At 50.2% G+C, this 18,243-nt stretch overlaps 1 protein-coding gene across 2 annotated transcripts; it reads left to right on the top strand.

Annotated features, from left to right (window-relative positions):
* The first annotated feature begins 978 nt into the window (after positions 1 to 978).
* On the top strand, positions 979 to 17,824 carry slc9a1a (solute carrier family 9 member A1a). 2 transcript variants are annotated; one of them, XM_037454366.2, is made up of 13 exons: positions 979 to 1,669; positions 8,448 to 8,938; positions 9,391 to 9,641; positions 10,782 to 10,999; positions 11,750 to 11,952; positions 13,456 to 13,545; positions 14,773 to 14,843; positions 15,102 to 15,278; positions 15,807 to 15,933; positions 16,292 to 16,393; positions 16,799 to 16,880; positions 17,054 to 17,110; positions 17,519 to 17,824. In XM_037454366.2, the coding sequence occupies exons 1-13, from the start codon at positions 1,399 to 1,401 to the stop codon at positions 17,809 to 17,811; spliced, it is 2,433 nt and encodes an 810-aa protein (XP_037310263.2). In that variant the 5' UTR covers positions 979 to 1,398; the 3' UTR covers positions 17,812 to 17,824. The 2 variants fall into 2 exon arrangements, with proteins under 2 accessions (XP_037310263.2, XP_037310264.2); XM_037454367.2 differs by lacking the exon at positions 17,054 to 17,110.
* Positions 17,825 to 18,243: the final 419 nt, after the last annotated feature.

The following is an 18,243-nucleotide window of genomic DNA, read 5'->3' as shown; positions in this document are numbered from 1 at the left end:
CACTGACTATACCTTATTACTGACACCCCCGCCCCCCCCAAAGAGGATTCTAAGAGACTAGACATTATTCCTATTTATTCCACAGAGTCGTATTCAAAAGCAGAATCTAATCTGCTGTGTTTTTCTCTCAATAAATAGTTGCCTCTGAGCAGCTAAATCTAAATCTGAAGGGTGCGCCTCACGAGCACTCTCTAATAGTTAGTGTAATAGTAACGACGCCCACAGCTTCGCACCAGGAACAAAGAACAACAGTAAACTGGTTGGTATGACCATCCTTAGATACTCAATCTGAGCAACGTGTTGAACCTGCTCTCAGGGCCCTGAACGCCACGCCTCTCGTGGGCACAATATGGTCCCCGAAATGTATTTATGATCAATTTCAGTAAACGTATGCAACCCCACGCCTCGGATGGAGGCACTTTTGGGGTGATCATGAGCGCTTGTAATGCTCGGTCACATCCCGCATTCCGTCCGGGCTGCGGTGTAATTGACCCTGACCTTTGACCTCCCTGTGAAAGAAAAAAAAAACGAGCGCGAGCTGTAGCCTCGAGTTTCAGCAGTCATGGGGATGTTTTAATGCGTCTTCTTCGGGAGACAACTTGAGCCTCCATTCCTTTAGGTGTCACTATTCAGTCGTCTCCTCATCCTCCTCCTTCTCCTCCTCCTCCTCCCACCCACCAACCCTCCGCGAAAGCGAGTGCGTTTTGAAGGTTGCGTGAAGCTAAACACCATCGTCGGAGAGGAGCAGCCGTCCTGCTGGCCCTCCTCAGCATCCACCTGGAGCAGGGGCCGCAGCACAGGTCCCCCCCCCCCCCCCTGCGACATTATTACCCTCCCTCTGGTCTCAGCTCTCGACCAAACCACGGTCTTCTGGTTCTTTCATGGTGGTGGGGGGGGGGGGGGGAGGACACAGCGGCTCTGGAGTTCGGGCAAGATGCGCCGGGGCGGCGGCGGGGCTTCTCTTCAAGGTCAGCCGCCGCCGGGTCTCGCTCGCCTCCAGCATCGCCGACGCCTTTCACCGCCGCCAATAGCCGCCCGAGTCAGTGTGTGTGTGAGTGTGTGTGTTCTTTTCCGCCAGTATAGTTTCTATTAAAAGGAAGAGGTGTGTGTGTGTGTGTGTGTGTGCGGGGGGGGGGGGGGGAAACTCCTCCTTACCCCCCGCCCCTCCCACGCCTCCCGACACGGCCGCGACGGTTTCACCTGGCCGCGGGAAAACGACGCAGTCAGTCGAGCTAGCTAACGTCAACCGACGAACCGGGGCGTCCGGTTCGAACCGAACGCGTTGAGTCTCAGGGAAAACAACCCAACGGACGCGGACATCACGGAGTCGCGTTTCAACTTCCTAGAACTCACGAGCTGACTTTTTTTAATTATCTCTTTCCCCGAAACCCGGGCGCCATGTCTTCCGGGACCGGCCCGAGTCTACCTGAGCGGGGGCTGCTCCTGCTGCTCGCGCTGGTGCTGCTCGGGTGCACCGTGGTCCCGCTGGGGGGGGCGTCCAGCTCTCCGGAGGTCGGCCACCGGGAATGCTCGGAGGAGCGCGCCGTGCCGGAGGAGCGGCAGAACTACAGCAAAAAGGCTTTCCCGGTGCTCAGCCTCGAGTACCACCACATACACGTCCCCTTCGAGATCGCGCTGTGGGTGCTGCTGGCCTCGCTGATGAAGCTCGGTGAGTGTCGTGCGGATGTCAGGTTGTCTCTCTGTGGTGGTGGTGGTGGTTGTGGGGGGTCTTTTTCTTATCCAGGAAATAGCTCGCTCGGTCCCCGGGTGTGACACAGGTGTGCGTTCAGATGCATGTAAAAAAAAAGGATAATCCAAATCGCACATTTAAGAGAAGATGAGTTCATCAGAGGTGGAACCTGTAAGTCCACATCTGTATTGTTGTTTACAATGGTTGGCAGGAAGAAGATCCGGTTTCTCTCCCCCCCCACCCCCCCCTGTCCCCTCCACCTTATCACTTTGCAGATACAAGATAATCTCTGGCCACCAGTCCAGCCTGCCGCTTCGCATTGTGCGCGACAATGAAGGGTGTCACTCGGGCACGCTGACTCAGCAAGTCGGACCAGAACAGCTGAATCTGGCTGGAGAACCTATGCTGCGGGTCACGCTGGGTTTACTCCGCACATCCGTCACCCTGCGTGAGGAGTCCTGGGGGGGGGGGGGGGGGGGGGGGGTTGTGCTGCGTCCTTGGCTGCTCCTTGATACGAGGCGATGACTAAGCACCTCGGTGCGGCGGCACGTCGGGCAGCAACTATTTGGCAAACGTTCGAGCCGGGGAAACTTCGTTTGCTTCACGGCTCCTCGCTCTTTTCTCCCCTCCTACTTTTTCCTCTTATGTCTTATTCCCGTTTCCCACTATATTGTCCAGTCACAGAGGCCTCCCCCGCATTGTGCTTTTCCACAAAGCACTGCATTGTATGCACCCCCCCCCCCCCCCCCCACAAAGAGGCCCGGCAGCTTGTTTGTTGCCTGTGACATCAGAGACTGAGCACCGACCGGCCGGTAGCCACGGAGGATGCTGCCTGGCTGGTCTGGGCGAGAGGCCCGGCGTCTCTTAAGTGGGGGTGGGGGGGGGGACTGGCAAGAGAGGGACCAACTGGCTCTCCTCTCAGGTCGCAGCTCAAGGACATTGTGGGGGGGGGGGCGTTAAGAGGAATGATGGAGGTGCGGCATGTCAAGGCAAGGCGGATAAGTAACGGGCGTGCGCTGACCGCAGTGACCTTAAAGCCTCTGATTATCCCGCGATGACAGAAAGTGGGCCGTGGGTTTGCTGCCGCATTGCTCAGCCGCGACGCATCGTCTGGTGCTTTATCGCCCCAAACCTAAAGGCATATATGAAGCGGTCCGGTGGATCTCTTTAGCAACCCCCGCCCCCCCCGTTTACATGGTGATACTTAACTTCTTTAAATTATTTTCTTAATTGGTTGCTACCCAGTGAACGAGATAGTCACAACCATGGGGATGCGCTTTCTAAGAACACGCCCTGATCCTAATAAACGGGAGATCCTAATGTTTCTGAGTCATCTCGTGTTTTGTCTCCTGTACGCGACAGACCAGAACCACTCGTGAATAACGCTGATTTGTCAACTTCTGACTTAAAGGCTTAACGAGCACGAGAGACCTGAATACAGTCACCGTGAGGTGATCCACTGTCCAACAGGTTGCGTTGACCTTCGGGTTGGTAACCGGTAAAACGTGCTTCATTATCATCAGTGTTATTTTTAATTATAGGTATACAGGACAACCTGACTGAAATAATGAGTAGAAGTGCCCAAGAAGACCGATGTTGTAACATGACAGATTACGTTCATTCAGGCTGTAGTGACGTCAGGAGAGAAGTCCCTCGCAGATGGGTGCAGATTTTGAACGTGTGGACTGAGAGTTTCTTTGTTAAGTTCATCTGGTACGATGTGTCACATGTTGTCATTGAACATGAGGGATGATCCTTCAGGGTTGAACATTGCTGTCTTACGAGACTGTGATGACACGCGTTGTTTTTTATGTATTGAGCTGTTTTTATGGGATGCTATTTGACACTGATTGGTTAGTGGTTCTGTCCATCTTGTTTGTGTCTAGTCTTTATTTTTTCTGAATTACATCTGCTTCATTTTATTTTTACCTTTTTTTTTCTTCTTTTATGCAGATGGCAGATCAGTTGTTAAATCCTGTGGCTTCTTGACCTTTCCTGTGACATTTCTCTCTTTTTTTTTTTTTTACATCTCTGTTTTACGAAGACTTCTGTCAGTTGTTATAATAATAGTTGACCTTTTTCATTCATTTTTGCTCATTCACCCGGTTCATTGTTACACCTAAAGAACTGCAACGTGACACTTTTTTCACAGTGTGTTGTTGGATCTGTAAACCGCACAAAGGTTTCCTCCTCTGAGACAGACCATCTTTGATTAGCGCTGGTTTCGGCCGGCTGCATTTGTTGAGCTTGTTTGTTTAACGTAAATGGTTCACTAAGTGAGCTGGCCCTTCCTCAAAGGCTTGTTTTATCGCCAGTAAGAAGTTGATGATAACTAGCTTGAGTAAATGTGTCAGCAGCTAATAACATATTATCTCGAATGTGTTATTCATCTCTTGGCACAGAAGAAAGAAAAAAAAAAAAAAAAAAACTACGTGCCCTTAATTTTAGGAAAATGTCTCGTACTCAATTCAATTAACGTCAATACCTCCCTGAAGCGGTGATCGATATTGATTGGATTCAATGGTCCTCCGTCACATGGTTGCAGACAGCAATCATCGCGTCCCTGCCTTGTCCCCATTGGCCAAGGACGTTCCAGCCACTAGTGGTTTAGTGGACGCGCCGTTTATCTGTTTCACGGGGCGGGACCGGGGGCCCCTTTCTGTCTCCTTCTGAGATACTTTTGTGCTTCCCATGAAAGCCGACGATTTGCTGTTCGTTAACGACCTACACATTCCCACGAGAAGACATTTACCAGTTCCACTGCGTCCAGTTGTCTCGGTGTAAGATGTGCTGGTGAGTTATTGTGAGGATCAAACATTTCCGTTGCCTGGAACCACGACCACGTGACCCGTCTTGCCCACGACAGCAGCTATTGTTGTGTAGATGTGACGTCAGGGATCACACTGAAATACACCAGCGGCCGCAGCAGGCCCTCATTACTTATTAATCGCTCAAACTCTGCGAGCACACAGATCTGCGTTAAAACAGTCAAACAATGACTCACAAATGCGCCCATTTTTTGTTTTTCTTGTTGCGGTTGTCAGGGACGAGGCCTGCGTCGCTCTGACATGAACGTGTACGTTGACCTTCTTGTGTTCCGCGTATGGTTGCCAAACGGCGTTACAATTAGTCACCTGGCAACGGGACGCGACCCTCTGCTGGCGGGTCGAGGCCCGGGGGACGCAGCGCCTCACAGTTCCAGACCCCTGCAGAGAAATCCTTCCACACAGGGGGTTTTCTCTCCCTTTCACCTACCTCCCTCCCACTTGTTGTCTTGACAACGTTGCGTTATTGATTCTTTTTGAAGTTCGCGGCGCTTATCTCCTCGCGGCTCTTCGCCGGCGCGCACCGGAGGCCGTAATTGGACCCGCGGCGCGGCAATGATAAGAATGTGTGAACTGTCGCCACACGTCGGGTCCTCCTCCGCTGAGCTTCTAGGCCTTTACAGGTTTACAGGAGGATTCGCACCCATGTAGAACGAGTCGTTCTTGGACCCAGTGCCGAGTGCGCTGGCTCGTCCCTCGAGGGGTCTACTGTCCTTGTTTTTTATTAAAGTATTTGTTGGGTGGATTGCGTCTCGGGGGCCATTTTCAGAGGGTTTGCGGCTGTTCTTCTGTGAGCAGCTGGGGTTTATTCCACAGCTTATGTTGAGGTGAGCGTGAGACCGAAATACCACTATTTCACAAAAAGGTTTAACCTCTCACGCTGTGACTGATTCACGACTGGTCTTGAAATCTTGAGTTGTTCGACATTGCTCTGATACGGATCATTCCGTATGATTCTGAGTTTCATTTGAAACTCTCCAACAGAGCATACGATGGAATGGTGATGATTTTCCACCTCGGTGTGGCCTATTTGTGGATTATGATTTGTGGAGCCAAAGGTCCCCTGGCTTTGTTTCATAAGTTAGAGTCATGTAGAAGGACACTTGACACAAAGACTCACGGGACTCCATTGCCTCTAATAATACCCTACCAGCTTCCTCCCCCTCCACTTATTCTTTTTTTTTTACTTTTAAAGAGTTTAAAGTCATTTCTTCATCGGCTTTATCTGACACATTCCTTGACGCCCTATCGGTTCTTGGATAATATTGGTAATTTGTTGTCTTCTTGCACTTTAGTTGGTTTCAGCAGTGGCTCTTTCTTTTCAGCTGATTCCAAAGGATGTTTATTCTCCCCGTGACTAACAGTTCAAACCCTTTGCAAACACGTGTAACGTGTTTTCTGAGCAATACAGATAAGAAGGCCCATGAAGGTGTGGCTGGGAGACGAAATGCTCTCTAATTGCACTTTTCCCTCTCCGAACTCCTTGTAGTATGCGTTGCATGCGAGCAAACAACGTCCCGCTCAGCTTTCAAAAGGCGAACGTGGATGTCTAACACTCAAGACGAGGCTAACTGCAGAAGGTCTTCAGCATCGCCAACATGTGCATGTACATAAATGAAGTGTTACTGCTGTATTTCCCTTGTGAAGATGGCTCATGTCTGCATGCATGGGTTAAAAAAGAAGAAAATCAAATACTGAATGAATGACATGAAACATGAGCATACTTTGTGTGACTAATCTGTTCCATTCTAGCAGGGACTAATTAGCGCTGCAGTCTCAGCCGCAGCTTATTAATGATGTAGCCGTCCAAAGGTAGTTGAGATGTTGTGGACATCGTGTGCTCATTTATGGGGCTTATTGAGCTTTGATTTCCGGAAGCCTCTATAGTAGGAGGAATGACGCTTTCTTCAGAAAGCCTTAAATGCGCCGTGGATGGCCTCGACATAGGTGTGGAATAAACACCCTGCTCGCCACGCGGGAGCCGTGAACGTTTTTTTTCCCGAGCCGCTATCACACAATACATCTCTGTCAACCCACCCCGGCTGCTCGGCCTCTGTGGAGTTGTGCGCGGTTCCTCTTTTTCCGGCGAGAGACGTTCGCTCAGTCTGTGACATCTCGCTGTGGTCAAATCGGGTCTCCTTACACAACTTAACGTCTTTCCTCAGAGCTGCAGGGTTACAGCTGCACAATCCACAGGAATGCGCTTGTGGGCTGAAGCCGTACTCGTGTACGAACGCTCCCTCCTCCTCCGGGCCTCCGATGGCTTTGCTTCTCACAGAGGAATGAATTGAGTTGAAAAACGCAATAAGAAAGGTCTGAAGTTGGAAGAAGCAAAAGTACTAGCTAGCCGCCCCTAGAAAAGGAGACGTGAAGCTCTCGTTAAAACGTCTGGGTCGGCCTTTGGGATGTCTGCAGCGTCTCCACTTCCCACTCCCAAGTCTTTATCCTTTCACTCCCACCGAGACTGCATTTTTACTATTATTACCGTACGTAATAATCTACGTGATCTATAATCTAATCGGATCAGTTAAGAATTTTTGGACGCAACGATCAAACGGCCCGTGGTTATAAAAGCTTGACGGTTAAATCAAATGACGTCGACGTGGTGACCCAATGTGAACTTTGTTATAAAAATTAAAAAAACTGCAGCCATCCTAGTTTTTATGATCAAATTGGCTCACGTTTTGAATTACACCATCCAATAAATAAATAAATAAAAACAATGTAATCTGTCAGGAGGTGAATCAGCCGCTCCGCCGTCCCCCTTGTGCACATGTGAGCAAACTGCAGCGAGCCCGTGTATGACCCGCCCCTCTGGTCTCACTGAGGGAACGCACCCCGGGGCTCCTGGGCTTTAACTCTTGCAGCTGTGGTGCTCATCGATAGTCTAACGCGCGTCTCTGATCTTTAGGTTTTGGGGCAGAGTGGACGAACAGTGACAGTGTCACTATCGTCATTCTTCGCCCCTATGAGATTGTTTAGCCCGTGTGTGGGCATGTAGCCTTACTCTGCTCGTATTTCTGTTGGTGTGTGTGTGTGTGGGCGCGAGTGTAAATGCAGCGTGAGGTTAACTGATACAGTGCCAGCTGGAATATGACGTGTCCGCGTGTAATGTACAGTATATATAGCGAACTATGGGATGCACGCCAAGGCCTCTTTACTTACTGTGTGTGTGTGTGTGTCGAGATGGAAGGCTATTTGTAGTCCTAGTTTCCCGTGCTTTAAAGCCCAGAAGCTTTAGTTAAACGTCAAAGGCAGTAAGCGTTGCTGCTCGTGCAGGCATCGGCCATCTGGAGGGTTTCCCCACGGAGCGTCGTGTGCTGGGTCATGTGACCCGAGCAGCCTCAAGGAGTAGCGCGTCATTGCAAAAGGTTATTTCATTCACGCGGGCCTCGCCCTGAATTAGATCGGCACGTGAAGACAAACAGGAGTTGAAGGATGTCGGCTCTTGGCAGGCTCTACTTGTCACGTGCGACCTTTTCTGCTATAAATGTTTTGCATATTATTTACATTTTTCTCCTTCCCGGGACCGTCGCGTTGGCTACGTGTCACACCAGTGACTCCACCAGTACCCTTCTCCTGTAACCCAAACTATACGCATTCAGGGGTGTAGATTCCAACGTATTTATATTTAAAGCACACGCTGAGCACATCAGTTCTTTAGCACGTTTTTTCTTTGTAGACCCGTAAGAACCAAAAACAAGCTTTGACATATTCGAGGCTTGCAGCAGAACCGCCTCCTCTTACCTGCAAAAGTCCCCGATGGCGGGATTGTGCCAGTGTGGAATGTCACAGCTCTTATTGCCCTTCGGGTGGCAAATTGTCGGTTTCCAAAGAAGCGTCGGGAAGAACTCCAGTTACACACACACACACACACACACTCACACGCTGCATATATCTTATTCTTTATTCTTTTCGATCCGTTTCCACAGGGTTCCACCTGATTCCTCGCCTCTCCAGCATTGTGCCCGAGAGCTGCCTGTTGATCGTGGTGGGTCTGCTCGTGGGGGGGTTCATCAAACTGGCCGGGGAGAAGGTCCCCCCGGTGCTGGACTCCCAGTCGTTCTTCCTCTGCCTGCTGCCGCCCATCATCCTGGATGCCGGCTACTTCCTGCCCATCCGCCCCTTCATGGAGAACCTGGGCACCATCCTGATGTTCGCCGTGGTGGGGACCCTGTGGAACGCCTTCTTCGTGGGGGGTCTGCTGTACGCCGTGTGCCAGATCCAGCCGGCCGACCCGGCCGACCCGTTCAACCCGACCGACCTGCACATGCTGGGGCTCCTGCCCTGCCTGCTGTTCGCCTCCATCATCTCGGCCGTGGATCCGGTCGCCGTGCTGGCCGTGTTCGAAGAGATCCACATCAACGAGCTGCTGCACATCCTGGTGTTCGGGGAATCGCTGCTGAACGACGCCGTCACTGTGGTGAGGGACCAGCGGAGGACTTTTGCTGAGCCTGCTTTTGTCTGCTCATTGTTTCTCTAGTAGGGTGGACTTTAACGAGTAGGAGCACACATGACAGAGAGGTGAACCATTGTCTGGAGCTCGTAGGATCATTAATATAATCTCCTTCTCGGGAGCAAGTCATTTGCAAAGCAGTCTGGAAAGCAGCTAAAAACTCAGCTTCTTAGTACTGACTTATTTCTTCTTAGAACCACACCCTTCATACTTCATCTCAGAATGTCAACAGCTTCAGGTTCAATGCACAATCGGACAGGGCGTCTGTGTCTGTGTCGTAGGAGATGGTGAGGCCTACTCGTTTTTGAAGCATGATTATCCTGTCTGGCATTAGATTATAGAATTAGAGCTCTGAGAACTCTTTCAACTTCCTGTCACTCTGTTGCTAATCTTGTGCATTCACGCTCCCCTTCTCCCAGGTGTTATACCACCTGTTTGAGGAGTATTCAGGTGCTGGCACGGTGACGATATTGGACGGTGTCCTGGGAGTCATCTCCTTCCTGGTGGTTGCGTTGGGGGGCGTTCTAGTGGGAGCGATCTATGGGTTCCTGGCCGCCTTCACCTCGCGCTTTACCTCCCACGTACGTGTCATAGAGCCCCTTTTTGTCTTCGTGTACAGCTACATGGCCTACCTGTCAGCTGAGATGTTCCACCTCTCTGGCATCATGGCGTAAGTTTGGGGCGGGGTGGTTTTTATTCATTATTAGTAAAACTTAGAGAGAATTGCACTTTTTCAGAATGTACTGTGTATAATCCATGTCTTATTTCTGTACAACTCGAGCATCATGTTAACACCACTTGAATCTATTCTTCTATATTCATATGGTAAGGTTAATCATTTTCTTCAAAAATTACCCAGCTGTGTTCACCTCATGTATCTTTTACTAATGACTTTATTTCCTATATGTAGCGCATGCTTTCAGCCTGTTAGAACCGTGGCTCGTCTCACAACCAGTTCTGGTGTCTTGGTCTAGTGTATGAGCTGCTTTTTTTTTTTTTACAGGTTCCTCATTTAGAAGTTTAGTATCTAGTGTTCCAGGTTTAGTGGAATCCTGCAGCTGTTTTAATATGTGGATCTTCCCTCAGTGATGAGATGCTATAGCACAACCTTTTTAATAACATATTTGAGTCACCTTCTCTCACTTATGAAAATTTGCAGATTGCACCCACTATAACCAGTAGTTTAGTTGATTCGTCCCATCAAACATCAGCGAAGCCGAGAGTTTATTTATTGGCATCCCGGCCTTCTCGTTTCTCATCCGCTCCTCTGGTATTTTTCAATCTATTTTCTGGTTACGTTGCTGGAAGTAATTGATGTTGCAGACCGGAGGAGATGATTTACTGAGTGTCAGGGCCCCAAAGATGTGCAGCGTCAAGGACGATCTCTTCCAGAGTCTCTGGCTGTGTCCTTGTCCCTGTTATGTAAAAAAATAGATTTGTATTTGTGGGGAAATTAAGGCAAAACAGCTGACTGGTTAGAATCACTCAAGCCTCAAAAGCCCGAACCAATATTGACAAAGAGGAGGAAGTGGAATGTGAGTGAAGGGCGAGAAGCTGCTGAGGCTCATGGGACCTGGAAACATTGCATGACACCAGAATGCAATGGAGAAGTGAGAGAAATCTTCATGGAGAGGAAAACCAAAACCTTTTCTAAAGTCTACTTCATTGTTCAACCACGTTTCATGTGGGATGACAGACCATTTACAACACATGGACTCATGCAATCCATGAGATCAGATGTTTTATATATATATATATAAACATACAGGTATGTGTATCATTTGACTAACATCAGCTTATTTTCATCCAGGTTAATCGCTTGTGGAGCGGTGATGCGGCCCTACGTGGAGGCCAACATCTCCCACAAGTCCCACACCACCATCAAGTACTTCCTGAAGATGTGGAGCAGCGTCAGCGAGACGCTCATCTTCATCTTCCTGGGCGTGGCCACGGTGGACGGACCTCACTGCTGGAACTGGATCTTCGTCACCGTCACCGTCGTCTTGTGCCTGGTGTCGCGGGTCATAGGTCAGACCCGCTGATTCTTCAAATCGATGTAGCGGCTTTTGTGGACACCTCTTTAATTCAGCGTCGTCCCAAGATGTCAAATTTAAACATTTTCCCCGGAGTGCTTCATAATCTGTTCCTGCAGCGTCACGTCGGCAAACAAATAACGAAATGGCGGAGCAACATGTTGACGAAAGCGGCAACGGGGGGGGGAAGCAATACTAATGCGATTACAGCGAATAACGATCGGTGGATGTCAGGCAGGAAGAACCACGGTCCAGATGTTCCCCAGGAAACATGTGGGGCGAGAAAGCACTTAAGAGTGCGGGGGGGAGAGAACTTACTGATGTGCATTCATCTCGAAGGGCTGCTAATTGAACGCATCCGTCATCGGCGGGGGGTTAAAATGAAACCGTCACAAGTTCCTTTTTGTATCAACGTGTCTCAAAAGTGCACTTTGAGGGTAGAAGTCATTTACACAAAAAGTCCGTCTGCTCGGAGAAGGGGAACTGCGTTTCATCACACAGACGCCGGCGGGTTCTATTCAGGCTGTCACATGACCCCCCTGCTGGTGTTTCATCCTCAGGCTTCATGTCGTAGGGAACAACATGAAGCCCTCGGTGATCATGGCTGCGTGACTCGCATGAGAACAGAGCTGCTGATGGATCTGTCAACGAGCCATTCGGATGGTTTTAAGGCCTTTGCTTTTGCGGTAAGAAGTCTAGAAATCCAAGTGAAACCTCACATTTTCACTGCATTTCACCCCCTCAGGTGTGGTTGGTCTGACCTTCGTGATCAACAAGTTCCGCATCGTCAAGCTGACGACCAAGGACCAGTTCATCGTGGCCTACGGCGGCCTGCGAGGCGCCATCGCCTTCTCCCTCGGCTTCCTGCTTGAGAAGAAGCTCTTTCCCATGAGAGAGATGTTCCTCACGGCCATCATCACTGTCATCTTCTTCACGGTCTTCGTTCAGGTGAGAGCCGGGGGGGCGAGGGACGAGGGTTGCTTTCACGTGGTTTTAGCTTGAAGCCAAATCGTTTTTTTTCCATCTTCTGTCACCAGTTTGCAATAAAACTCATTTTCTCGTTTGATATCACTTTAGATCACAGTTTGAATTCACACCAATCCATCCCCCATTTTTATTTGCAACTATTAGACGTAGAGAATTCTTTCTGGTCGTGCTCGGGTGTTCACATCAGAGGGATTCTCAATTTAAACGTTGCATCGAGCGGCTCCAGCTGGTTTGGGGAAATTAGATCTCAGGTTCTCCTTTTTTAAAGGAGGCCCTGCATCTAATCCAAGACTCGTGCAGAAGGACCACACGAAGGTTTTTTTTTTGTAGGGACATAAGTCCACATAAACATAGCGTACGAAGGCGAGATGGAGACGAGAGGCAGTGACCTCATGCCTTTTTAATCCGCCCCGTCCTGCGAGATAAACTAGTCCCTTAGTGAGAGCGTAGGAACATTCTCTGATGCAGTTTGCACCCAGAATGGAGGCAGCTTAAAAAAAACCAAAGACATGTTGTCTAGTTCAAAAACATGTTTTATTTATGCTGCTGGATTCAACACTGGCAGCCTGATGGAGGGGGGGTGGGGGGGTGGGGCGAAGAGACGTCATGTTCTGCCGCAATGTGGAGTCATCTAAAAATACAACAAGGCTGGGATTGTATTTTATTTGGAAGAAATCAAAGATCTTCATCATATTTGTAATCCCTCAAAGAGTCGTTTTTTTTAAATGGGTTTTGTTAGATTTATTGTGGATGAAGTGAAATAGTGACGAGGTTCCTTTGCATGCATGATGTCACATGACCGGGTAACGTAAAAGAGCAGGACTCCTCTGTCAGCCACTAGAGTCGACCAGATGGTCGGCCTAATCTCTTTAAGAGGCATAATTGTAGGTGCAGACAGGCGCACACACACACACACACACAGACATAGTTTTCATAATCTCGTTGAAAACTGAGCAGAAGACTCTTCCTGGTAAAGCGATGAACGCAGGTTTGTTTTTCAGCTTCCTAAAATCAAAGTTAAAGTACAACTCGCACAACTAAAGTAGTGTTTGTTTACGATCCCATTATCATCATTTCATTGTGATTGCATCACTCTTGCATCAACATTTGCTTTCTCCTCAAGTCATTTCTCTGCTTCTCTCTCGACTCTTTAACCACTCTTAACCACGCGAAGGAGTCGGTTCAGATGTCGACACTAAAGTTGTGAGAGACCGGCCGCGTTCTTGCAAAAAGCACCTCATCTGTTTGTTAACCACCGTTTGAAACGTTTGGTAACTGAAAGAAAGAAGGTGTGACAGTTCCTTTTTTCTAATCTGACACGTAAAGATGAAAACACGGCCCACGCCAGCTTTGGACCTTCTGACTCCATTCTCGCAAACCTTTCAGAGTCAGCGATAAGCGCTCGTTTCTCTCTTTGAGTTGACGTCGTGAATAATGAATACGGCTTTGTTGTCCCTCTTGCAGGGCATGACCATCAAGCCCCTCGTGGAGCTGCTGGCAGTGAAGAAGAAACAGGAGGCCAAGCGGACGATTAATGAGGAAATCCACACCCAGGTGAGTCCTTTCACCCACAGCCGCTCCTCGCCCCCCCCCTCCCCCCCCCCCCCCCCCCCGTCAGAGGCCCGGTGACCTCCTGCGTCATGCATATTAAAAAGCCACGGCCTTTTGGTGTGCAGCTGATGAGTGAAATTTCAAACGTGAATGTGAAGGGGAGCCTTGTGGGTGTTTGAGGCTTTCAAAGTCCTATTGAGGCCCGTTTCTGGATCACCGGTTCCACCTTCTGGCCGTGTGCTGGTACTTCATCTCTTGCGTCGTCCTGTCCCGCGGGACGTGCACCGTGCAAACCTGACGTCGCCGCCCGCCCCCTCGGCTCTGCAGCGATCGGCTTGTTGCCGCCTCACAGACAATTGAGCACTTCCCCACTGTTTGATGTCCTGGGTCCAAGATGGTGGGATGAGCTCTCCAGTGACGTCAGGCCAGCAGAGAGCTAAAAACACGCCTCCACCGACTCCACCTGGACCCGTTGGCACTCATAGCACTTTGTAGTTTAGCTTTCTTGAAGAAGAGACCTATTGTAAGTCGCTTTGGGTAAATGCGTCAGCTAAATGGAAAATGTAAACACATTAATGAGTCACCACCAAGAGTGTTTGAAGGCTATTAATACAGCTCAGATAAGCGCGCACACACACACACACACACACACACTGTGTTCTTCAGTTCTTCCCTTGGGGCTTTGCACAGTAAGGCAAGCAGAGAGGCTGTGTGTTTCTACTGGGAAACACACGTGATACAGGAAGTGACCCGGTGAGGCACCGGGGACAAAAAAAGAGGCAGCAAGGTCCTTGCAATCTGCTTCTATGGGGACATTAATGGCTCTGTTGCTTTTAAGGACGTGTCAATCGCAACTGGTGTATATGTGGATCATGACGTTCTGTGACATTTTCACGTACGAGTAGAAATCCAACGCAGTCCGAGCCGAAGAGCAGCAGTAAATGCCGTGCCTCGTGCTTGATGACTCGTTGCCATAGCGACCTCGTCCTCTCGCAGCTCGTCTTCACCGGCTCGGTATTCTGCTGTAACTACAGCAGCACTGTTGATTTGCACATCAAAGTAACAAAAGGTGTTTGACCAACTCGCTGGCTTTAAATCACGTACGTACTGAGACACGCGGCGAGGTGCAATGTAGAAACGTATTAAAATCCTCCACAGAGAAAGCAGAAGGTCGAATTAAAAGTATAACTCCCTTTTTTTTTTTTTTTTCTCCTCATTTTATATCCCCAGTTCCTTGATCACCTACTAACTGGAATCGAGGACATTTGTGGACACTATGGACACCATCACTGGAAGGACAAGTATGAGCTTTACAGTCCCATCGTTTGTGGTCATCGGGGATGATTTTAAAAGAAAACGTATTTCACTGAGAGAAATTGTAACAAAGGCTTTTGTATTTTCCATACTTCTTGTAAATCTACCCATTGTTATTCCCGGCCTATTCAGCCTTTTATTTAATTTTACCTTTGTGAGAAGACACAGTCTCGCGGGCTGTGTCAAAGCTCTCCCGTCCCTCCCCTCTGTCCCTTTGTCCTCCCTCACTCATCTGCTCCTTCCAGACTGAACCGCTTCAACAAGAAGTACGTGAAGAAGTGCCTGATAGCCGACGAACGCGGCCGGGAGCCCCAGCTCATCGCCTTCTACCACAAGATGGAGATGAAGCAGGCCATCGAGCTGGTGGAGAGCGGGGGGGGCGTCAAGCCGCCATCGGCTCTGCCCTCCACAGTTTCCATGCAGTGAGTAGGATTTTACTCTCATTCGGTTTCCTGCGGTCAAACACCCAAAGTGTCCCCAGTTTAAGGCCTTACCTTGTTTCGGCCACTTGGGGGCAGCGGAGGTATTGAACAGGATTCTGACATGTCGTCTCCTTTTTGAAGATGATTTAGCAATATTGTCAGCAAATAGTGACTGAATTAACATCCAGAAGAGCAACGTTATTATTCATTTGCAGGTGGTGTAAAAATGATCCCATTTTAAATGTTTAAGAAGAAGCAAATGTCTTTCGTGCACTGATTCGATAAAACGTTTCTCAATGAAGTGCTCATTTGTTCGGCTTTTAAAAAAATGCCAACGTAATATTAATAATTAATAATTCTTCGTCGAGCTCTGCCGGGTTCCAGTTGTGTTGTAGCTTCTATTAGCCTCCTCCGGCATGCCGTGACGCTCGGGAGTCTTTGTCATCATCCCTCAGAACTCATTCATTCGTTTCCCCATCTGCAGAATCAAGTAGCGCCAAGCGCCGTCTTTTTTTTCTTTTCCCCAAGGAACATCCAGCCCAAGAAGCCGGCTGCCGCCAAGCCCGTCCAGAGGGCTCTGCCCCAGCTGCCCAAAGGCCGAGAGGAGGAGATCAGGACCATCCTCAGGAGCAACCTGCAGCGGACGCGACAGAGGGTAACGATGCCAAAGAGTAGAGGGCCGCGTCGCCGCTCATGTTGATTTGCGCTGATCCACAAAGTGGCGCCAGGCCGCAGTGCAGCGCATTGATCAGAGTTTGAAATCCAATCAGTAGCTTCGCTCGGACGTTGACGGACACAGACGTCGATCCGTAGCGACACAGAGGAGCACTCGGAATAGATTTTGCTTGGTGGTCATCACGAGCCGAGTTAAGGACACAAATCCAATGTCATCATAACTTCTTCACATCTGTGAGAGGAACAAAAAGCTTCCCTCCTTCATGTGCTTTCGAACTTGCATTTGTTGATCGTCAGGTTGTCCTCTTTAAAAAACGACTGCGTCTTCTCTCTCTCAGCTGCGCTCCTACAACAGACACACTCTGGTGGCCGACCCGTACGAGGAGGGCTTCAGTGACTTCATCATCAAGAAGCAGAAGATCATTGAGCTGGAGAAGAAGGTACGAGCATCGGAGGTCCCGAGGGGTGTCGAGCCGAAGGAGACATTTTTGTTATTCCGCAGCATTGTTTTACACCGGATTAAGCAGCAGGACCAAAGTAGTTGTAGAGTAGAGAACACACCAAAAAAAGAACAGTCATTCATTTGCACTGGAACAGCAGCAATGATGATGATTTGTGTTCCAATCCCCTCTAATTAAAGGCCGATTCATTCGCACGGTTGAGCGGCCCTTCCACGAACTTCACATAACGAATAGATTCATGTAAATTGAGTGTCCATTTGTACACTCAAGGTCCCTCCTGAGACATCGATGACTGGTGACCTCCCGACCCCTTTGTGTTGTGTGTGTGTGTGTGTGTGTGTGTGTGTGTGTGTTTGAACCAACGACCTCCCTCTGTGTTCCCAGATAATCCACATGAACAACTACCTGACGTTGCCCGCTGCTCCGCCCGACTCGCCGACCATGTGCAGAGCCCGGCTGGCCTCAGGTGAGCGCCTCGCTTAAAGGCACCGCGCGAGACTCCGGGAGGTGGGGGGGGGGGGGTCACTGTGACGAGACTTTAGATACAATAAACACATGACAAAGCACCGCTGCTTCACATGCACTTCACATGCACGCGGCGGCCCGGCATGTAAAACCAGTGTGTGGTTTCATTTTTAGGCACAGACACTGATTTCAAACCCGCACGGCAGCAGAAAGGAGACCAAAGCTCTCCAGGTACGTAGCGAGCGGAGAGAGAGAGAGAGACAGAGGGTTCCCTTCGGCAGCGCCCCCCTAACGTGCATGCGTCGGACGTGTTGCTCGTTGACGTTCATCCATCGACCATCAATAACGGGAGGGGGGGGGGGGGGGGTTGTGTTGATGACTCATTCAGACATCGTGGCTCCTTGTTCTCCGTTGTGTCGTGACGTATTTGGAAAGGTCTTGCAGCCTCCCAATGTCGTGCATTTCCTTGAACCCCTTACCCTCCCCCCTCCCCCCGCCCCCCACCCTCCACCCTCCCCCCACCCTCCACCCTCCCCCCCTTGTGCATCACACGCCCCTGCACGCCGACGCAATGACGGATAAGTATTGGATCGCGTTTCCTTTTGAAACCCTTTGCTGAAGCCGACTCTCGCGTTGCAGACCCACAGACCTACAGCACGAAGCAGGAGCGCGTGCCGACCATCCAGGTGGACCTGGCCTCCCCCCAGTCCCCCGACTCCGTCAACCTGATGGACGAGATCGGAGCGAGCGGCAGCCAGCAGCAGCAGCAGCAGCAGCGGCGGAGGCGGCACGAGGAGGAGGAGGAGGAGGAGGACCGGGGCCTGACCATGAGGCCGAGGGGGGGGGGCAGAGAGGAGCAGAAGCTGACCAGGTGCCTGAGCGACCCCGGGCCCAACCCCGACGAGGACGAGGACGAGCCCTTCCTGCCCTGAGGGAGCGGACGGTGGGCGGGGTGTGGGGTGGGGGGAGGGGTGTCAAGGGGGGGGGGGGGGGGGGGGGGGGCTGCTTCACTCTGTTGTATCTCTGTGGTTCAGACACCAAAGCAGCCGAAACGGCTCCCGCTGCAACCAGAGAGAAGGAGATCTGTCTGAGCTGGTGACTACGCTGCTCTTTATTATTTCAGAGCGAGCGGCGGCGGGGGGGGGGGGGTTGGTAGCTGAGGGTCATTCAGGAAAGAACTATGCATTACCAAAGGTCTGTGTTAATCTCAGACGATGTCACGTTTCCTTTTTGTACCGCCTGCTCAGTGGTGTTTGTTGTTGTTGTTGTTGTCTTTGAAGCTTCCTTGTTTGGGACGAGCTGGGCCTCTCGGGCCTGGGTTCGCTCCACCAGACAATCGGATCACACAATCTCACTGGAAAACC

Source organism: Pungitius pungitius, chromosome 11, assembly GCF_949316345.1.
Source record: "Pungitius pungitius chromosome 11, fPunPun2.1, whole genome shotgun sequence".
NCBI lineage: Eukaryota > Metazoa > Chordata > Actinopteri > Perciformes > Gasterosteidae > Pungitius > Pungitius pungitius.
Note: the sequence above shows the minus strand (reverse complement) of the source record. Positions and strands in the feature narration are given on the sequence as shown.

Bases quoted from the DNA above. Each gene is read 5' to 3' on its own strand.
- slc9a1a (XM_037454366.2), top strand. From the start codon at position 1,399: ATGTCTTCCGGGACCGGCCCGAGTCTACCTGAGCGGGGGCTGCTCCTG. The intron at 11,953-13,455 runs GTGAGAGCCGGG...TCCCTCTTGCAG, and splicing joins TCTTCACGGTCTTCGTTCAG to GGCATGACCATCAAGCCCCT. The intron at 15,934-16,291 runs GTAACGATGCCA...TCTCTCTCTCAG, and splicing joins TGCAGCGGACGCGACAGAGG to CTGCGCTCCTACAACAGACA.